Below are 21,817 nucleotides of genomic sequence, written 5' to 3'. Positions count from 1 at the left end.
TTGACACAAGACTGTATGTGAGATGAGTTTACAGTGATTAAATCCAATAAATGTAATCTATGTCCCCCCCTCGTTTCCTACAGCCATTCTGATCACTTCTATGCTGAATGATCTGAATGCTCAGGAGAAAGACACCATCACTTTCGAGGTTACTGTCAATTATGAAGGCATCACCTACAAGTGGTTGAAAAATGGTGTAGAAATTCGGTCTACAGACAGATGCCAATCTCGCAGCAGACAACTCACACACTCTCTTACTATACGCAACGTGCACTTCGGTGACAGTGCAGACTACAAGTTTGTTGCTGGATCTGCCGAGACATCTGCAAAGTTGTATGTTGAAGGTAAGTCATATGTTTCTATTGCTTTGTTTTCTCTTTTCAGTTTCTCAGTACATTTTGAACAAACAGTATGATTATCAAATGATTCTCATTTTTATCTTTTTTCTTTTTCACTCTTTCAGCTCGTGTGATTGATTTCACAAAGCATATTAAAGATATCAGGATAACAGAAAAAAAGAAGGCCGTCTTTGAATGTGAAATCTCTGAACCTAATGTTCATGTGACATGGATGAAAGATGGACAGGAGCTTGAAGCATCTGAGAGGTATGTACTCATACTACTTTTTGTCAGTTGATGTTATGATGTTGGTTATACTATGAAATGAAATGACTGTATTCAATGTTACATCTGAAACACATCCTGAATTTTGTAGGTTTAGGACTACCACAGAGAGAAACCTGCATCGTTTGATGATTCAGACTGTCCGCATGTCTGATGCTGGAGAGTATTCTGTCGTTGCTGGCTCCAGTGTGTCAAAGGCTCATCTCATTGTTGAGGGACGTGATGTCCGGATCACAGAACCTGTTGAGAAAGACATCACTGTAAGTTTTGGGCTTTAACATTTCAACATTTTTTTAAGGACTGTTGGTTTTAGTTGAGCTGACAGTCTGTTTTTGTCTGATTAGGTTGTTGAGAAGCAACGCGCTACATTGGAGTTTGAGGTCAATGAGGAGGACATTGAGGGCCGCTGGCTGAGGAATGGAGTTGAGATCCAGTTCTTCTCAGAGGAGCGTTTCAACTACATAGCAATCAGAAAGGTTCACCGTCTGACCATCACTGAAACCTTCAGAACGGATGCCGGAGAGTACACATTTGTTGCTGGCAAGAACAGAAGTGTGGTTACACTTCATGTCAAAAGTGAGTGCTAAATTAATTTTCCATGTTTCTATACTTTATAAACCACAATGAACATGACGTTTTGTGCAAGCATGCTTTTTGGCTCTTCCATCTACCCTCACCACTTCTATCAGAGATTCTAGGAGTATTATGGAGATACGCCAATGTCATAGGTTGCTATGGGCACCTAACATGACCAAGGTCTGCCTTAGGGGACGTGTCATAGATTCTCTGACATTTGAATAGGACAATCCTTAGGTCTGCCTAAAGGGGGATTCCCCCCCTTCCCCTTGCGACAGTAGAACACGGAAACAATGGGCCAACGGAACCTCTCTCTTATCCAGTCTCTCTACTTCTATCTCCTGAACAGTTCCTGAACCACCTAGGATAACCCGCCAAATGGAGGCTCTCAATGTCGAGGCCGGCAAGCCTGCACGCTTCACTGTGGAGGTTACTGGTATTCCTCAGCCTCAGGTGGCTTGGTACAAGAACTCCCAGGCCTTGTCTGCTGGCTTCAAGTGCAAGTTCCTTCGTGATGGAAATGAGCACCAACTGCTGCTGATCGAGGTCTTCCCAGAGGACGCGGCTCTCTATAACTGCGTGGCCACGAATGACTTTGGACAGGCATCCAGCTCTGCCAATCTCACTGTGGAAGGTATATCGTTGTTTCTCTTTGTACTGTATGTCTTTATTTATACACTACAGAGGCCACAAGTGCATCAGGTTGAAATTAAATTAAGTGATGAAATGTTTTTTTTTTAGCATAACTGGTTTATATTTCTATTTCAGTCTCTGAGGTGGTGTCACCAGATTCAGGGGCTCCTGTGTCGCCCCCTGTCGTTATCTCTCCAATCCAAAATGTCACTGCCAAGGAGGGTGAATCTGTAAGATTCCAGTGCCGGGTCTCTGGAGACGGTATGTATCAAAATTAGATCTCAGACCATAAAATTATCCCTATATTTTTTGTTTATAAGGTAAATTTAGGTTCAAATCAGATTTTTTAATTTATTTGTAATTATTTGTTAATATGTATTGCTTCAATCAACAAGGAATGCTCAATTGCATTGTAGGTTTTACATTGACAAAAAATATTCAATCCTATATTCTATAAATGACTAACAATAGTTTAATGTCAGCTGAATTTAATTTGTTGAATCACTGTCCTCCCTTACTAGATCTGACTATCAAGTGGTACAGCAAAGACAAGGAGCTCAAGCAGTCTGACGTCTTCCGGATGTCCCAGTTTGATGACAATTGCAAGTTGGAGATTTCCAGGGTTTACCTTGAAGATGAAGGAGAGTACACTTGTGTCGCCCGTAACGCTGCAGGAATGGTATCCTGCTCTGCAGTTCTGAGGATTGATGGTGAGTTTTCATTTCTGGAGCCATTCTGTCAACAAAAAAAGATGAATAACTTTAATTGTTATATGATTTTTAAACATTTTCATTGACTATGGAATGCCATACATGTCAGTGTTCTTAGCCGAATGCAGTTCAGTGTGACTTGACAATAATAAGTTGTACATGATCGATTGTTCATATACTGAATTGGTGGGATACTTCCTTACAGGAGAAAAACAAACACAGGACACTGCATCCAAACAGTGGCATGCCAAAACCAGTCTCTCCATATCAAGTGTTAAGAAGGAACCAATTGGTCAAAAGCCTACTTTCATTCAGCCCATTACGAGCTGTTCCGTGCACCACGGAGAAGTAGCTAGATTTCATGCATGTGTTACCGGTATGCCAATGCCAGAAATCCGCTGGTACCACAATCGGGAGCTCATAAAGGCAACCAAAGATATTGTCTTCCATTTTGATGAGATGACAAACACTGCAACACTTATCATAGTTGATGCTTTCCCTGAGCATGCCGGGCAATACACATGCGTAGCAAACAATAGCGCAGGAGAGACTGTATGCACAGCTACCCTGACTGTAACAGCAGAAGGTAAATTGTCTACTGTTGACTTCAAAAAGCTTGCCGTTTCAGTAACACACCATGATTAATGTTTTCCACACCTTTCCTGAGACATTCCCTCAAAAGGAGAATCACTCATTACTAATTTCACGGTCAGGCTAACCACTATGTGTTTATAGGATGGTCTTTCCCCCCACCTTCCCTTTATGGACTACTCTGAACTTCACTTCAGTGATCAACACCATTTGTTTTGTTTGATGTGGACCTCACACGTTTTCTGTCAAATTCACTACTACACCCTGTTTGAGTGGATTTGAAGCTGTTATTCACTACTGTGATCTTTGAAGTTGCTGTGACGCACATATTCTGATATGCTCTTAACTGCGAAGATACATTAAATTACCTAATTTATTCTTTTGTATTGTTCAGATCAATCAGTGAAAGTAATAGAGAGGCCAGCGGCCTCAAGCCATGGACAAACTCTTTCAGAAGCTCTCATCTTTCAGACAGGGTCTGTCAAAAGCCCTTCCTCTCTGTCAAAGAAGACTATTACTGAAGCTGGTCTAGGATCGGATTCTTTATCATCTGAAAGTCTTAAAGCTACGTCTGAAACTCTTCATATTAAGTCATTTTCTAAAGACATGAAACCGAAAGTCCCCATCTCTGTCTTGGAAATATCTTCGAAAGCATCTTCTAAGGAACCAACAGATAAAACTACTGAGGTCCATAAAGCAAAAATCTCTCTTGACATGCTCTCAACAACAGGACAAGAAGATACCCAAGTAGCCAGTCCTTCCACAGCAGTGCCTTTCAAGAAGCCCACCAGTATGTCTAAACCTCAAAAACCAGAGCCACTCAAAGCTGGATCTAGTATGCCAATCTCCTTACACTCTATTCTAAAGACACCAGTAGAGGAACAGGCCAAGCCATCTTCAATACCTATCACTGATGTTTCTGAGAAAATCCCTCTGGTTAACTTTTCAGCTAATGTAACTAAAGACACCCTTGATATGGAGTCTTATTCTGAAGAATTTGGGCCAAAGATGGATAGCAAATCAGTCAAATCATATATGACAAGATCTCACACATCAGTCAAGGGCAAGGGTAGTCCAGCCCCTTCAGAAACATCTGTTGCAATTTTTGCAAGAGATAGATTGTTTGAGTTTCCTCAGCCAGCTTTCCATTCCTCTGTGTATTCACACAGTGTTAAAAGTCATTCTCAAAACATCCGACATGGTGGTCAACCTGATGACAGCCACGTGCATCAGCCCACTGTAGAACAGGTGACATCTCCAGACAGCTCCACTGTTAGCATTGTTTTGGAAACTGGAGAAAAAGAGAAAATGCCCTATGTCCCCGATATCCGTGTCACTGAACTTGCCCATTGGCAAGAACAACAGAAAGATTCACCCTACAATAGACAAATATCAAAGTCAGTGTCAGAACAATCATTTAGGAGGATTTCCCATGACATATATGCCTCCCCTAAAAGTGAAAAACCTGATACAGAGGAATCACAACAGATAAAGTGGAAATATGATAGCCGTGTATTCAAACCACCCGTATCTCATCATGAAGTTAGTCTTGTTCCCCAGCCAGATGTTTTTGATGAGTCAGCAGCTAAAGAGACATCAACCTATGATATTTCGTTGTCAGGGATCAAAACTGTACCAGACTCTAAGCAAATGATAGATACACCATCCACTAGCCACATGTATGAAAAACATAGAGCAACACCCTTAATGAAGACACCATCAGTGTCCATCACTGCTGATGTTGTGTCCCAGAAAAAAGTTGTAAGCATTTCAAAGCAAAGGCCTCCACAACATACAGAACTATCTGTGTCATATCGTTACGAATTTCCAGGAAGGCAACCCCAAGAAATGTACCCTGCAGATCAGCCAGCGCAAACTCATGTGTCAGAAACTGTCAAGGAAAGGTCTATGATAGGAATATTACCTTCTTTGCAACCTAGAGGTGTAGCGAGGAAGGAGTTGTCAATTACTGACAGTTCGTATGCTACCAAGTCCATGGAAATGCAGGGAAGAGTTCCTCCTATCTCAATTTCTCAGTCAGCTAGCTGGCAAGCCGCTCAGATGGGCACACCCCATGTACACCAAATGTATCCCCCTGAAGATGTACTAGCTCAAACCCATGTGTCAGAAACTATCAAGGAAAGGTATATGATGGGAATTTTACCATCTTCTCAACCAAGAAGCCAAGTGTCTGAAAAGTCATTTATGAGGATTTCTCAATCAGGTATGAAAGGCATTGGAATTGCTCAGGACACTGATATGCCTACAGTGAGCTTGACAATGAAAGTTGACCAGGGCCATGACAAATCCACTCAAAAGGCTTTAACATGTAAGCCTCCTGCCCCACCACAAGAAAAACAGGAAGCAGAGAGGTCAACTGATAGCCAAGTATCCAAATCTCTTGTATTTCTCTATGAAGATGGGCGTAGGCCCCAACCAGATTCAGTTACAGGACAATCAACCATGAGTTTTACTGACAGTATACAGGAGATGGTACCTCAACAGAAATCTAGTTATGACATTACTTTGTTAGGCAAGAAAACTGTGCCAGATCCTAGTCGAGTATTAGATATACCAACTACTAGCCACATTTCTGAAACTAACAGAGGAAAGACAGAATCTGTGAGAGTTTCCCAGCAGGAGCCTTCACAGACACAGCGTACTAAGACATCTTTCTCGTACAGAAGTGAATCGGAATCTCAAGACGTGTATCCACCTGGCCACATCCATGTGTCAGAAACTGTGAAGGAAAGCATCATCTTTGGAGTGTTAGCATCCTCTCAAGAAAGAGGTACAACCAAACAAGACTTGACTGTAACAGGTAGTTCACATATTGACAGTCCCAAAGAGAAAATGCAGGAGCAAATTTCTTCCATGTCAACGTCAGAAATGGGGCGAAAAAAGTCTAAGATGGGAATATTGCCATCGTCTCCAAAGAGGCTTGTACCTGAAGAGCAACTGACCGATATGGATAGTCCATTTGGTAGCATTTCTGAGCAGAGCCAGGATAGTTTTAACCAGCAGATTCCAGGCAGCTTTAAAGCAGGTTGTTCACAACAAATTAAAATTGATTCTGCAGAAAAACAGACACATCCCAGCTGGCCTGGCCCAAGTCAGGTATTGGAAAGTTTTTCAGGAAAGTCCTTCGATAAAATACACCCTCTGCCAAAGCAAAGCGAAAAGCGTTCTCCTCAATATTGGCCTCGTGATGATATCTCACAGAAATCTGACTCAGAAGAAGGTGACTTGCCAGGTAGTCGTCAGGTAGCTGTGTTTGGGGAGTCTATCATGAAGATACCCCAGTCATCAGAACAGGGTGGGATTGTTCAGCAGCAAACGGACTCTTCTGCAGTTAAGTCAATAGTTAGCGTATCTGAAAGAACATTTCCCCCACAGACAATGCATTACGAAACAACTGTTACGCAAAAGTCGAAGTCTGATGGAAAAGAATGGCAAATGCAGGTGGATTTACCAGTTACTACTCTCATGTCAGAGTCAATGTCAAAAAAGACCATCACCGTGTTATCACCATCAGCACCAGAGATCAAGAAACAAAAGCCGACTGCTGGCTCAGAGAGCATAGAACATCCGGTTAATCTTCCTCATTATGCACCCTCAGTGGAAAGTTCCAAAGGAAGGTCCTCTGTGGATATTTCATTGACAAAAGATACAGACTTTCGAAAAGCAAAATCAGCAAAAAAGTCACCTGATGTAGTTGCAGCAAAGTGGGTTGAGGGAACACCTCCAGTTCTTTCTGCTGATGATGGTGCCAAGCCAGAAGTGGACCGTGGACATGACAGTTCAAAAATACCTTTACCTTATACCTCCACAATGCCTGGCACAGACAAGAAGTTAAAAGACAGACAGCGGAAAGAGCCATCAGATTATATTGGCATGCCTGGTTCCCATCCTCAGGAGGCGTCACCCCCACGAGAGGTGTCTCAGCGACCTACTCCAGTTGACAGGCCGAGCACGATCTTAAAAAGCCGAATGGCTAACCTTGATGTGAGCCCAAGCGATATGGCTCAGTTTACCTGTGACTTTGGTGACACAAACTTCATTGAGATCGTGTGGTATCATAATGGAACGAAGCTCAAAAACACAGACAGAATAACACTCACACGAGTTGGTGGAGAGATGACACTCACCATACTGAATGTGCAGCCTGAAGACCAGGGCACCTACAGTTGCACGGTAAAACACAGTCAAGGAGAGAGGAGAGCGACAGCACAGCTCACAGTAGAAGGTGGATATAGTCTCACAGAAGATTCATTCCATCTCATTTCATCGCATGAGTCTTATACCGTATAGGTATTTCTTTTGCCCTCATCACATCATCTTCCTTCACCATCTCATCCCTCTTTCAAACATCTTAATGGTGATCTTTTTGTCCAATTTGTTCTGTGGCATCAGCTTAACAAAAAAATCCCAATGAATTTCTTTTTTTTAGACGAAAGGCCCAAAGATGAAAAAGTTTCAAAGGACCAGAGTGTACAAAGACATCCCAAAGATATCAAAGAATTCACAACAAAATCAGCTCTTGAAGCAAAAGATGACAATAGTGTCACAGTTACAAAACTGACTGACACACTGTCAACAGATGGTAAATCAGGTGAAGGTGTGCCTTTGTATAGTGTCATATTGAGTCATACTCTCATACATTGTCATATCATATTGTTGCTGGATACACAAAGTTCTTCCTCACAATCCTCTTTTTTCATTCACATTCATCAGTTGACGTTGGTGTTAAAAACAAGCTTTTTTGGCCAAAAGCCACACACTCTTCGCATTTCAGCCATGTGGGTAGACTGAGTTGTTATCAAAATGCATGCTGTTCAACCTTCCATCTGCACCACTCTTTATTTCATAAACTCCTTTTGTCTCATACAGATGTCCACAGTGGTGGACTCCTCTCATATTCATGTGAATTGCTTTTTGAAAAAAAAAAAACCTGTTATGTAGCCTGATAAACCAGCCTAATATGAGATTGGATGTGTAATTTAGTCTGGTCCCCATGAACAGTCATCCGAAGATTGTTGATGAGAAAAATCCATTGTCTTTCAAACCGTGCCTGTGCCTATAGGCCGGCGCTCTGACCAATCAGTACTATCTTTCACGTTGATGTGCTTTCCCAACGTTGCAAGCTTCGTCGTCTCTCCCTCAAAACCCCGCCCGCTTTGATTCAAGACAAATCTCTGCGTTGTGATTGGTTTGCCAGATTCTTGGCAAGCCTGGCAGACCACTCTAACGATGTGAGGCCAGACCACTCGCAACCAATGGGTGGCACTGGTTTACTAGGCTACCCGTTATGTGTAGAATATCTGTTTGTGCAGCTTGTATAATGTTGTCTTTCCACCCTATTCTTTATTCTTACAGCGCCTAGAGTGCAGGAGGTGACCGAGACCAGGATTCACGAAGAAGTCAAAGGTAGGACATGCAAATTACTTTCAGATTCTGAGATCTTGTTACTCAAACTCTGTATTGAATGTAATGTCTGAGAGCGTGAGTGATGGTGATGGATTGAACCATCTGCATGCAAGGAACTGAGTCTTTTTCACTGTGAAAGTTTTGTCTGATATACTTTTATAATTGCTGTATGTTTGGTTTTTCTATGTTTTTACATAGCAAGCAATTTGACTGTTGAAATGCTTGCTTTACAGCAGTTTTTGCTAAGTGGAGTTCTGCATCTATTTTTTACCGTTTAAAGCATGAAGAATATTTCTGGGTTGTTTCATGAACAAAAAAAATGGTGCAGGATGAGAATCTTTTCAAGTTTCCAGACCGTAGGAAATAATGACTTAAAAGATGTGGATTTCGCCACATCTTTTAATTGCTTATTTCACCACTTGAATCTGGAACTCCTTCCTGCAAATATTTCTTAGACTGGCTTGCAGATAGCGGGATGTGATTAATGTTGTTTGCTTTTTTAAATAACATGATTATACTCGTAAACTATATTAGTTCGAATAAACGCCTTCTCATGCAAATCAAGATCTGCTTTTAATGCTGCGAGCCTATATTTAACATTGGAGGCCGATGTTCTTAAACATTTGAACATTTACCCACAAAGGATTAGAAAGGGCGTTTATTCATCTTTCTGCAAGTCAGGTAAGGAATATTGTAGATCAGACACATTAAGTTAATCCAAAAAAGTTATACTGTAAAAGATCAGTTTTATTTGGAAATATTTATGCCTTTTAAGAAATTTATGCTTTGAAGAAATGTCCACAGAAGAAGGAACAAAACATCAACCGATTTTCGTGTCAGAATGTTTAATAAAGAGACAAGTCTTGCGTTTATTCGAACAAATATGGTGAGTGAATTTGTTTTTTTTCTGGCTTTGTGACTTGTTGCACGAGTTTTAATATTTTTTTTATTAATATACAATTTGAAATATTTTTTCAATTTCTACTTTTTTGTCCAGTGGACATTTCATTGAATATTTTTTCCCTTCTTTTACAGAATTGTATTATAAAGGAACGGAAGACCTGCTTTCAGACGAAGAGGAAAGCTTAGAGCAGTCTTTTTTGTCTTCTACGGCACCTACAGAAAACATTGTGCCTTCTTTCACAAAGAAGTTAAAGTTTAAGTCTGTTTTAGAGGGTGAGCCTGCTGTTTTGAGGTGTAGACTGACAGCTCTTCCAGCACCAACCATTTTATGGTTCCACAATAACAGGCAGATTCACAGGAGTAAACATCGTAAAATACACACTGAGAGTAAAACTCATTTACACAGTACATGTTTAATATTTGACAGTATAGTAGACAAAGATTCAGGTAGTTATAAAGTAATGGCTATCAATTCTGAGGGCTCTGACGAGACTACAGCATCCCTATTGGTTTCTCTAAGGGAAGAGCAAGATGCAAATTATGTGTCTCGTATGAGACAGTCTAGACCTGAGTCTAGATCTCAGTCCAGACAATCTAGGAGCTCAAGCTTAGACTCAAGGGACTCTGGTGAGAGGAAATTCAGAGTTGACCTGAGATGTGTTGGCTCTCCACATGATAAAACATCTGAACCACATAAAGGGCGAAGGCGATCCAGAAGCGCTCAAATGTACCGCACCATGTATTTCAGAACCTCATCCCCTTCAAAAGCCCCAGATAAACCATCATTTGAAACAGGTTCAGAGAGGGCACACTCCCCAACCCCTATGTTTGAGAAACCAGAGAGATTCAATGACCGTTACAGTGACATTTACTGTGATAGAACTACAGGCCGTGACAGACTGAGTGACCGACTTAGTGACCGCTTTAGTGACAAATTGAGTGACCGCTGTAGTGACCGATACAGTGACAGATTCAGTGACACAGAGTCTCTTCATGGAGAGGTCAGGGCAAAACTCACCCTTTTGCAAAAAGCTGTTAAAACGAAAAAGAGAATGTCTATATCGACAATGTCTTCGACAGAATTTGACCTAGAATCACTTGGAAGTGAACCAAGCTATTCAGAGTATGCAGAGAGGCATAGAGTCAGACCTTCTACCTTGCCTGATGTACAGTACGCTGCAAGAGCAAGGCATCAGCCAGATAGTAAAGCCGCTATGGATTACCAGAGGAGGTTGGAGAGAATTACAGGGCTGAGCTCACACAGTGGAGAATCAGGTACACCTCGGGTCAGACATTCCTTTGAGCCCCAATCAAGAGCGAGGGCAATTCAGTTAATGAAAGGTGAACTGAAGGAACAGGAGGTGAAGATTCAAGGTGCGAGTGCAGAGGGTGCGGCACATGCAGAAAAAGATGTCACTTTACAACATGACACTCAGAATGAGATGGAATATGACATACTGGTCGGTGAGGACCGTCAAAGTTCAGAGCAGTGGACCGAAGAAGAAATGATAAAGGAGAAAGAGAAAGAGGTTCTAGAATGGCTTGAAGCTGGTGAGTCTGCAAAGAAAATCTACGCTGCCAAAGAAGCTAGAGTCACCAGAGAGGATGCTGCTTTTACAGAATCAGCCAGAAGTGTGGCTGTCAAGTCAATGAAAGAAAAGTTCCTCAGTGAAACTATGACTGAAGGGGCAACCCACAGAACCTCTGAACGGGGTATATCTGGAGATGGTGGTCATGAAAAGATTTTAGAAAGTGGCATGGTGGAACACAGCAAAGAAATTCGAGCTGTTACTCTCAGACAATGGCAAGATGATGTGCAATATGATGACCGACTCATGGCATCAGGAATCTCCAAAGAATTTGACCCTGAGTTTGAAACCCATGAGGAGTTTATGGCCAGAACAGACCCAGCTAGGAGAAAATCCCCTGACAGAGATGTACCCCTCAAAATGCAGACAAGATCCCCTGGAAGAGAAAGAAAACAAAGAGAATACTATGGCTCAAGTGAATTACATCTTTCAAGAGAGAATATTTCAGAGCTTACAAGTAAAAGTGAAGAGTTAGTAAGTGAAGAGGATGCACTTGCTGAGAGAATCATAAAATGGCAACATGATGTTGTAACTGAGCAGAAAGGAGCTGTTGTAGACAAACATGGCACAGGAATGGCAGCTGCACAAGATGATGCAAAAGGTGTCTTTTCAGAGGGTGGGTATGGTAAGACCATGGATCCCACTCAACAACAAGTCGAATGTCCAGTTGTCAGGCCTCGAATCAGACAGGATGTTCAGTACGGTCAAGAGCCTGAAGCACAAGTCAGCAGAAAAGTTGGGCTTGAACAGGGAGGTGTTGCAGCAGAGGGCGTTCAGAAGAAAACCTTAGATGAGAGTGAGGGTCCTGTTGTCAGGCCCCGAGTCAGACAAGAAGATATGCATTATGGTCAACAACATAGGACTGAGCAGGTCACAGACAGGTCCAGAGAGGCCCTAACAACACAAGGACAAGTGCGACTTCGAGAGGATTACAGGTGCTTGGAAAGGGATATAAATCACCGTGAGGTTGACTTAAACCTTACACCATGGCAAGAGATGAGGAATGATCAAGGAAGGCAGCAACCCGAAGAGTACCTGCTTGGAAAAGAAGGTAAAAAATCACCTCAGCATGACGTGCCGCTTAGCCAGTTCTCAAGATCCCCTGAGAAGGACAGAAAAAGAGCGGATTTCGCAGCTCGGAGTGAGCTACAGTTGTCGAGGGAAAACATCAATGAACTTACCAGCCAGACTGAGGACTTTGAGAGTGAAGAGCAGGCCTTGGCTGAGAGAATCTTGAAATGGCAACATGGTGTGCAAACTGAGCATGAGGGAGTTGCAGATGTGGAACCTGGATGGGCTGAAAAGCAGAAGAGTCATACACGTTTTCAACAGGCAACTGAAGCTTCAGTGACACGTCCAGCTGCAGGTATACAAAAGACCACGAGTTCAGTCGAAATGGCAAAAGGTAGTTTTCTTGGCGATGGCGGTTATCAAGCCGCTGCCTCTTCATCACAGCAACAGCAGGGAAATAACGATAAGATTTTAGCAGAAAGTGAGTATCTAGTGAGTGAGGAGGAGGCATCAGCTAAACGTTTACTGAAATGGCAACAGGATATTCTGTCTGAGCAAGGTGAACCAGTTGAGCTTGAGTCTAATTGGTCTATGGTCGAACAATCACAAACACAGATGCAAAAGACAGAAGAAGGCATGGGTCTTGCAAGTGCCACTGGTGAACCTATATTACAACAAAAAGCTCCGTCTCCTCCTAAGTCTACTTTGTCTAGGGTCGAACAATCACAAACACAAATTCAAAAGACAGAAGAAGGTATGGGTCTTGCAAGTGCCACTGGTGAACCTATATTGCATCAAAAAGGTCCATCTCCTCCAAAGCCAAAAAGACAGCATGCAGGTTCTGTCCATAGTGAATTTAGTGATAGAATGGTTGAGGAGAGGTCTGATGTTGCAGGTTATAGCAGTCAACATTCAGTGAGCCCCACACCTCAGGTGTTGACAGGAGCAGAAGTATCCTCTCAGAAATCCCATGTAGAAGATCAGACAGGTCTACTTCCAAAAGAAATGCAGCAGGCCGAAACTAAAGGCAACGCTGAGAAGGACACTGCACCTGTTTTCACAAAGAAATTGGTGTCAATGCAAGTGAGGAAAGGTGAGATGACAGAATTTATATGCCAGTTCAAAGGTGACCCTGAGCCAAGGATTTCTTGGTACAAAGACAATCACCCAATAGTTAGAGATCCTGATTATGATATACGTGCCAAATCGAATGAGACAACTCTCACAATATACTACCCCACCACAGATCATAGGGGCACGTTCACATGTACCATATCTAACAAACACGGGAAAACAAGTTCATCCTGCACATTGGATGTAACAGACAGTGATCAGCCAACAGTGCTGCCGTTCACACCACAGGAGGTCCAAGTGACCGATGTATCAGAATTAAGTGAGGAACAAAAGATTGAGGAGGAGTTGGAATCTTACATGGACATAGGCCAAGATGGGAAATCCACTCTTCAGGTTCCTCAGACAGTTGTCCATCTGCCACGCACCTCTGACTCTTCGATTCACTCTTCACCTGTTGAGATCAGGATCACTGCTCCCACTCCAGTCCCTGAGATGTGGGAAGAAGATAAAGAGGAATCAAACGAGCCTGTTCAGAAGTCGTCAGAGTCACCCGTTGATGAGACCACAGCTCAAACAGTAAAGCACAAGTTCACCTTTTCATTTGATGAGGCGGGTGAAACCCCTAACGTGATCAGAGAACTGGAGAACATCAGTTGTACTGAGGGACAAACAGCTGTGCTGGAGTGCACCATCACTGGAGAACCAGCACCTGTGGCCACATGGTATCATGATGACGAGAGCTTAGACTTGAGTTATGGAAAGTATACATTGGAAGAGCAGGACAACATATATAGGTTGTATATCAAAAACTTTTCCTATTCAGATGTAGGGACATACAGTTGCAGGTCAAGCAATAAACTTGGCACGGTGGATAGTGTTGCAGATGTATCATTTGATAATTTGACATCTGATTCTCGGTTTTCACCTCTCACTTTTGTAGAGGGTGCAGAACCTTCAGTTGTAAGCGCTACAACTCGTGACATTACTGACACTGCAAAAGTAAAGACCTTAGCCAGTGCTCCTATTCAAGTGACAGAAATTGTAAGTGAAAAAGCTGAGGAAGAGGCTAGTGAAAGGCAAGATATTTCCCCTAAACACAGGCAAAATAAGCAATCAGTGTCACAAGCTCCGACCATAACTGGTTGTGGATTGCAAGGATCTGCTGCAGATGTGAAAGTCTCTAAAATAAAGCAGGCATTTGAGCCTCAGGCAACCTCAGCTTCAACGGCCCTTCCTACAGAGCCTGCAATACCAACTGGGTCACAGTTCCCAGAGGAGGATATTCCAGCAGTTGCAACTGAGCCTCAGCAGTCTGAAATGGAGTTGACAGATATTAAAAGAAAAGTCTCAGCTAAACCATCAAGCATAACCAAGTCTATTACACAACAAGCGGACGTCTCGTCCACAAGTGCTAGGACTGAAATGGCTACCGTGAAGACAGCCACAGACAGGAAAGACACAGCACAAGAGATATTGCAGAGTTCAATTGAGGAAGCAGCCCTTGAGGCACCCACTGATGATGACCATCACTTTGTTTCTTTATCAAATGTCACTGAAGTTCAGCAGTCACCTACACTTATAAGACCCCAGGCTGTATTGGCTACTGGCAGTGTAGAACAAACTGTTAAAGGTCCTTCGGTTACAAGTGAAGAAGGTATAATTGAAGGGATTGATGGCAAAGGTGTCACAGGAGCATTTGTGAGACCAGGCCTAAGTCATCTTGAGAAGGAATCTCAATCTACTGGTCAGGTTGAAATGCAGAAAACAAATGACCAAGCTACCCTGCCCTCAGCGTTTTCCCAAACTGCCAGCATTGCAAGTGAAGGCCAACAGCCAACTGCTGTAAGAAGAGAAGTCAAAGCAGGTTCCTCAGGGGTAAGCGCCTTGGTTGAGGAAGAAGTTACCTTTAGTGCTGTCTATGACTACTACAACCCTCCATCGGACTGGGCAAGACCCATGTCACCTGAATCCGAGATGTCTATTGAAATGGGTAGCACATTTAGTGAAGATGTTGTGGACGCGGAACGGTTCTATACACCTGCCACTTCCACAGAAGTCTCTCAGATGCACAAATCCCCCGAATCATTACAGACAGCCTCAGAAACCCCCGGTGGCTTCATGACACCGCCTCAATATCCATTTTCACCGCTTGAGCTCAAAAGGCCTCCAACTGGCTATAGTGATTCCTCATCATTATCACCCACTAAATTTTTGAGATCTGAAGATGAGGGTATTGAGACTACGCCACCCATGTTCACAATAGACGATACAAACATTCTTCCAGAGGGACGCAGCTCTCTCACCATAGGGACACTTCAAGAAAAAGTACAAGGAATCCCACCTGCCTTCCTTAAGCCCCTCACTAAAAAGAGATTGTATGAAACAGAAACACTCCGCTTTTGTGCTGAAGTTTTTGGTTTGCCCTCTCCAGAGGTGATATGGTTCAAAAACAAAACGCAACTTCTTCCAAGCAATAGGATTAAAATAGAAAGAGATGGTGACAATATCTTACTTGAGATTTCAGGCATTACCAAGGCCGATCAAGGGGAATATATATGTGCCGCAGTTAATTATGTCGGTGAGGCCAAAAGTGTGGCACTAGTTGTGGTAATATCTCAAGAAGCGCGACTCATACCACCACCTCCCGCTGTCACTCATCAACACGTAATCGAGTTTGATGTGGAGGAGGATGAGGATCCATCTAGATCTCCTTCACCACAGGAGATATTGCTAGAGGTAGAGTTAGATGAAAATGAAGTGAAGGAATTTGAGAAACAGGTGAAGATTATCACAATCCCAGAATATACAGCTGACAACAAAAGCATGATAGTGTCTCTTGATGTTATTCCCACTCTCTACGAAGAAGGAGCAGTTGACTTCATATCGCAGGAAAGTGATGACTTGAGGATTGCATTTGAGGTGACTGAGATGCCACCTCGTTTTATTAACCCAATATGTGATATGGAAACACCAGAGAACACAACTGTTTTGTTTGAGTGTTCATTAATGGGAATCCCATCACCAATAGTGTCATGGTACAAAGGCAATGCAAAGATCCCTCACGATAATAAGAAATACATTCACTCATCTGACGGTGACAATCATTTCCTCAAGATAATGAAAGTAAACACTCATGACAGTGGTGTGTACACCTGTCGAGCCATTAATGTGGTAGGGGAAACCCTCTGCAGGGCCACACTCTCCGTAGTGAATCCTCAGATTTACTCAGGGAAAACAAGAGGAAGAGAGTTAACAGCCGTGTCATTAGGGAGCGCTAAGATTCAGCCTCAGAAGTTTGACTTTGTGGTCGGAAACACTGCGTCTGATGGCGAACAAACAGAAGAAATAGAGCTTGAATTTGAATTCCATCAAGAAGCTGACGAGTCTCAGAAAGCTGTTAGGCTTATAGCCATGACTGATGACGAGACCAGTGAGCAAGGCGAAAAATTTGTCAGTATCAACTTTGACGTGTATGCTGAGCCCTCCAAAGACGATAAAATTGAATTCAAAGGCAAGTCAACAAACACGTGTAGTTTTCACTTCCAGGTCACTGAAATGCCCCCCAAATGCATCATACCCCTACAGAACGTAACTGCTGCTATGGGTACCCCTGTAATGCTCCAGTGCTTAGTGAGTGGTAAGCCCAGTCCCACTGCAGAGTGGTTCAAAGATGGTGCCCCAGTCACAAACCCCAGATACATCATACAAGAAAAGGCATCAGGTCATTTTAATTTGCTGATCACAAACGCTGCTCAAGGTGATGCAGGGGAATTTAAATGTGTAATTCAAAACACAGCAGGCTGCACCGAAACAACATCCATACTGAAAGTATTCTAAGTGCTTAGGCTTTTTATTTTTCGTGTTTGTGGTTCTACAAGGAATGTTATGACGTGTTAATTTAATAAAGTGCCTTTTGAGGAATTGTAATTTTTTTGGTATATAATATGTAAATTATTGTTAATTTATGTATAGTTTCATTTGAGCAATATGAAAAGCTGATTTGTGGTTCGTAGTGGTATGGGCCATGTAATGAATACTCAAGTAGTTGCTGCTAAACTTCTCCGATATTTAAGTCTCATGTAATTTCTCAATGAGGTAACAGGTCATATATTTTTGTATTCTTTCTGCGTTAGATCATTAAGTTGTTTACATGTAGTGTTTATTATTTTTGACTAAGTAAATTGTGCATAATTTATATTAGGAAGAAATAGTAATCAAAATCTTATTTAGAAAAAAGAGCTCTAGACAATTCTGAACTGAACAGTGAATGATTTCTCCAGTTTCTGTAATTGAGTCAAAATGCTTGCTAAATGTTCAAAGGTCTGACTTAGAAATGAGTGATTCGTGGCCCATCTGATTAAATGTCTTGAAAAGAGGATACTGTTTACTTGAAAATGGGCATGATTTTTATAAAATGGTATATGTGTAATGAATTGAGTCTCATAATCAAATACACCATACCAAAGTAGTAATAGTCTGTGTTATTTTGGATTTTGAAATAAAAAATGGTTGCCATGGTTATACTGCAAATTTAAGTGAACCTGTACTGTTGTTCAGTCTAAAATAAAAAAACAAATAAATGCCAACCTCAAGTGAAGTGTTTTTTTTTTTACTGAAACATTTGATGTCACCTCTTGAAATACTCTTTGTTGTCTCTGTTGTTTTTAAAGTAAATCTTTCACCCCATTATTTTTGCACAGAATATTCTAGCATGACTGTGACGACTGAAGAAAAAGAAGAAACCTACAGCAGTGCCCTCCAAATTCCAGAAAAGTCAAAAACACTTGAACTCAAGCCAGAACAAAAAATGTACTCAAGTTCTATAGAAAAGAAAAAAGAACGGCCTGTGTTTGTTACTCAACTCGCTCCTGTTGCGGTTACCGAAGGGGGCACGGCTCGACTCACTGTCACTATCTCTGCTACCCCAAAACCAAAAATTCAGTGGTTTCATAATGGCAAGGTTATTACCTCATCTTCTGTGTATTCATTTACAGAAACTAGAGATGAGTACACGCTCATTATCACTAAGGTTAAGAAAGAATATGAAGGCGAATACTCTTGCGTCGCGACTAACAAATTTGGCAAGACAACATGCACAACCGTACTTAATGTAAATATCAGTGATGTTGAACAAGGACAGAGGTGGGTTGAAAAAATGTTCAAGGCACCAGGTCAACCTCCACGTTTCACCACACAGATTGAATCAGTGCAGTGTGCGGAAGGGGGTGAGGCAAAGTTTCAGTTTAAAATAAGTGGCAAACCTCTCCCTCAAGTGCAGTGGTTTAAAGGTAGCTACCAAATAGAGTCTAGTGACCGCATCACAATTGTTTACAATCCTGATGGCTCTGGCTTCATGAACATGACCGGCCTCCATCAACAAGACAGCGGGCTTTACACATGTAAAGCATCCAACTCCTCTGGCGAAGCTTCCAGTAGCGCTGAACTGATAGTCTTCCGTGAGACTGCATCTGTTTCACGTCACAAAGAGAAGGTAGTATCCCAGAAACAAAAAGGTTATAAAGTTTCAACATCCGAACAGGCGACTGAGTCTCGTCTCTACATGGTTAATATCCCCGGGGAGGCTAAAGAGCCGGCAGGGCGTCAGATGATCTACACCATAGGCACTGAGGATAGACAGGTGGTTGCCAGCGAACAGGTAGACACCTTAAGAGAGGTTGACATTACTGCTGCCACCATTCAAAGAGAGCAAGTCACCCACCAGGCTGCCATCTTGCAGTCTCATGAGATGCAAGAGAGAGTGACAATGGGTCCCCCTAGACCACAGCCAGCAGTAGCAACCCCAGTGAAACAGCTTCACACTGCCTCTTTAACGTCTGCCGTAGAAGAAAACCTGGGCTTCACAGAGCAGCACTCCGAACGAATTAAAAGTCCAGAGCTAACAGAAGCAGAAATGTTCAGAGAAGGGCAAACAAAGTACTTGTCTGCTGTATCTGAAAATATTACACCTTTTAACATTGTAAAAGCTGAAGATTTAGCTAAGAGACAGGAGGAGAAGACAAAATCTAGCCGTGAACCTAAGCACCCTATCAGCAGTCATCAGGTCGAGACCAAACTCTCAATCATGAAAGAGGAATCACAGACAATTCCAACGCCACAACTAGAGAAAAGTTACAAGGTTAAAGAAGGTGTGAAAATTCTATATTCTGCCATATCAACAGAACAACAAGAACTTGCTGAGGGCCACACTAAAGAATTGGCAACAGCGGATTCAGCCATACAGTCTTCTATGAAAAAGGAAAAGCCAAAACCGGTGACACTGTCTTTGAGTGAAACTAAACACACATTATCAAAAGAAGAGCAGTTTGTCATGTCGAGGCCAGACGAGGAAGTGGCTCAAACCACCAAAGATAGACTACTTAAGACTGCTCTTTCAACGGAAGAGAAGAGAGCACTCCAGGCAGAGCAAATGGGCGAGCTTCCTGGTTTAGACAGTGCAGTGTCGGTGCACTCAGAGAAGGAAGGACAACAAATCTTGCATCTACAGCTGATCAGCGATCAGGGTAGTTTACCTTCAGAAGGCAGGTTTACCTGTGAGAAACCAGCTGAGGAACAGGCAGATGCTAGGAAGAGCCCCACTCTGCTGTACTCTGTATCTACAGATGAGCAGAGGACTGTCACTTGTGAGGGCTCTGCACAGTTTTCAACTGAAAAGACCACAATGTCTGTGCAGCCCCAGAAAGAGCCATTTGGAACCTTGCATCTGCAGTCTATTCAAACAGAGAGTGCCTTGACAAAGGAGGGAATGATAGTCTTTGAGAAGCCAGACCAGCAGGTGGCGACTCAACGGCAGGAGAAAGCTCGTAAGCATGCAGTAACAACAGAGGAAAGGAGGGAGATAGCTGCTGATTATCACACTGCCCTTGACACGTCTGTAGCTGGTATTAAGCCAGAACATAAACAGGAGCCAAAGCCACAGAGTATCCTTCAGGTTGTCTCACAACCTATGCAACTACCTAAAGAAACACCTTTCTCGGCTGATATGAAAGAACAACGTGCGCTTGTCCAAAAGGAAGACCGCTGGAACATTGTGCATGTCACATCTGTGACAGACAAGCAAGATTTAGAGGAAGGTCACACTGATGATTTAGAGTCAGTTGAGAAATTTACATGCAAGCCAGGAATGGAGCCGAAACCACCATCAGAGCCCATCAGTATAGAGGAGAGAGCGGTGTCCACCGAAAGTAGTGTAGCTCTTGAGGCAGCAGAACAAGATTTTGCAGTTCAAATTCAGGAGGGTCAGTCTGTCCGGCAGTCTATTGTTATGGATGAGAGGCACGTTTTGACGGGCGAACAGTCTCAGTCAATCACCAAGTCTGAGACAACAACAGCAACTGTAGTGAAACAGAGCAAAGGTGCATTTATGGTGTCAGAATCTCGAGACAGCCAAACTCTTCCCAAGGAACTCACTTTCGTTATCCAAGCACCAAAGTCATACACATTGGATGTTAGACATCAGTTGAAGAATGCGCTCCAGTCGGCTGTGGCTCGAGATCAACATCTGATACTAGCAGATGTTGTGCAGAGTTTAGCAGTTGTAGAAGTGCAGGAGGTTAAGGTGCATAAAGAGCCAAAGTATGCCATGTACACATACCTCATCACTACAACAGGTGCACCCATTGAGATCACTATTGCCTTTGAGGGTGACTACCCTCAAACTGCTGACCTGAAAAGTGAGCTGCAGGCTGCTTTCTACTCTATAGTCTACAAAGAGCAACAGGTTCTGACATCTGAACAGCCAGGCACAATGCAGATTGACAGGCCCCAGAGATTGCAGGTCACAAGGGCCTCCTCAAAAGAAGTGCTCTCGTCCATGGTGCAAACAGTGCAAATGAGCGAGAACGTGACAGATTTTGCAGCTGCCAAAGCCCAGTCAGCAGCAGTGAGGACTGAAACCAAAGCTACCTTTCAGACAGCGACTGCACAGGGTCAGACTATTGTGCAGGAGTCAAAAACAACCACGGTACAGACGGCCACCACCGAAGCAAAAATAGAAATAGAAAAGTCCATGGAGGTTTCTGTGCAGGAAAGCAGATCTGTGACCGTGTCAGGCCGTGAGAGAGATGTCGGGGCATCTGTTATTACTACAGATGTTCCTTTTGCTCAAGTACCTGTTGAGCAGTCAGTAGATATCCATATCAAAAAAGAGAAACTAGAGGGATTCCTTACAGAGGAGACCATTACAACAACCAAAACCACTACCACCACTCAAAAGTCTGGCAAAATTGCCCCCATATTTGAAACTGAATTGGAAGATACTACTGTAGAGGAAAAGGGTAGTGTTACTTTCACAGTGTCTGTAAAATTTGTAAAAAATGTCAATTGGCTCTTCAATGGCAAAACCATAAAATCTGGCAAAGAGTTCAAGTGTTCAAAGCAACATAACACATACACATTAGTAATTGACAAAGTAATCAAGGAGAAGCATGAAGGAGAGTATGTCTGTGAGGCTGAGAATGAAGGCGGCAAGACTACAACAACGTCAAGACTCACAGTTGTCTCAAGAGGTTGGATAATGGGGACTATGTTATCTTATCATCCACAACTAACTCCTGACTCTTTCATTCTTTCAATGCTGTACATCATAAAACACATTTTAAATATTCACTCAGTACCATTATGCAATGACTAATGGAGCACCTCCCACTCTTACATCTGCCAC

At 42.7% G+C, this 21,817-nt stretch overlaps 1 protein-coding gene across 50 annotated transcripts in view; it reads left to right on the top strand.

Annotated features, from left to right (window-relative positions):
• Positions 1-21,817, top strand: part of ttn.2 (titin, tandem duplicate 2) — a 178,736-nt gene that overhangs the window by 23,670 nt on the left and 133,249 nt on the right. For 48 of the 50 annotated variants that reach the window (XM_063213163.1, XM_063213153.1, XM_063213195.1 and 45 more), the window contains 9 exons: positions 84-344; positions 464-605; positions 715-883; positions 968-1,199; positions 1,549-1,833; positions 1,968-2,093; positions 2,354-2,542; positions 8,510-8,560; positions 17,838-21,662. In XM_063213163.1, the coding sequence (XP_063069233.1) occupies positions 84-344; positions 464-605; positions 715-883; positions 968-1,199; positions 1,549-1,833; positions 1,968-2,093; positions 2,354-2,542; positions 8,510-8,560; positions 17,838-21,662 (5,280 nt within the window). The remainder of the gene's footprint in view (positions 1-83; positions 345-463; positions 606-714; positions 884-967; positions 1,200-1,548; positions 1,834-1,967; positions 2,094-2,353; positions 2,543-8,509; positions 8,561-17,837; positions 21,663-21,817) is intronic. The other 2 variants (XM_063213196.1, XM_063213185.1) reach the window with 1 other exon arrangement.

The sequence above is a fragment of the Engraulis encrasicolus genome, chromosome 13, assembly GCF_034702125.1.
Source record: "Engraulis encrasicolus isolate BLACKSEA-1 chromosome 13, IST_EnEncr_1.0, whole genome shotgun sequence".
Classification (NCBI taxonomy): Eukaryota; Metazoa; Chordata; class Actinopteri; order Clupeiformes; family Engraulidae; genus Engraulis; species Engraulis encrasicolus.
This window is presented reverse-complemented; position numbering and strand designations above follow the sequence as displayed.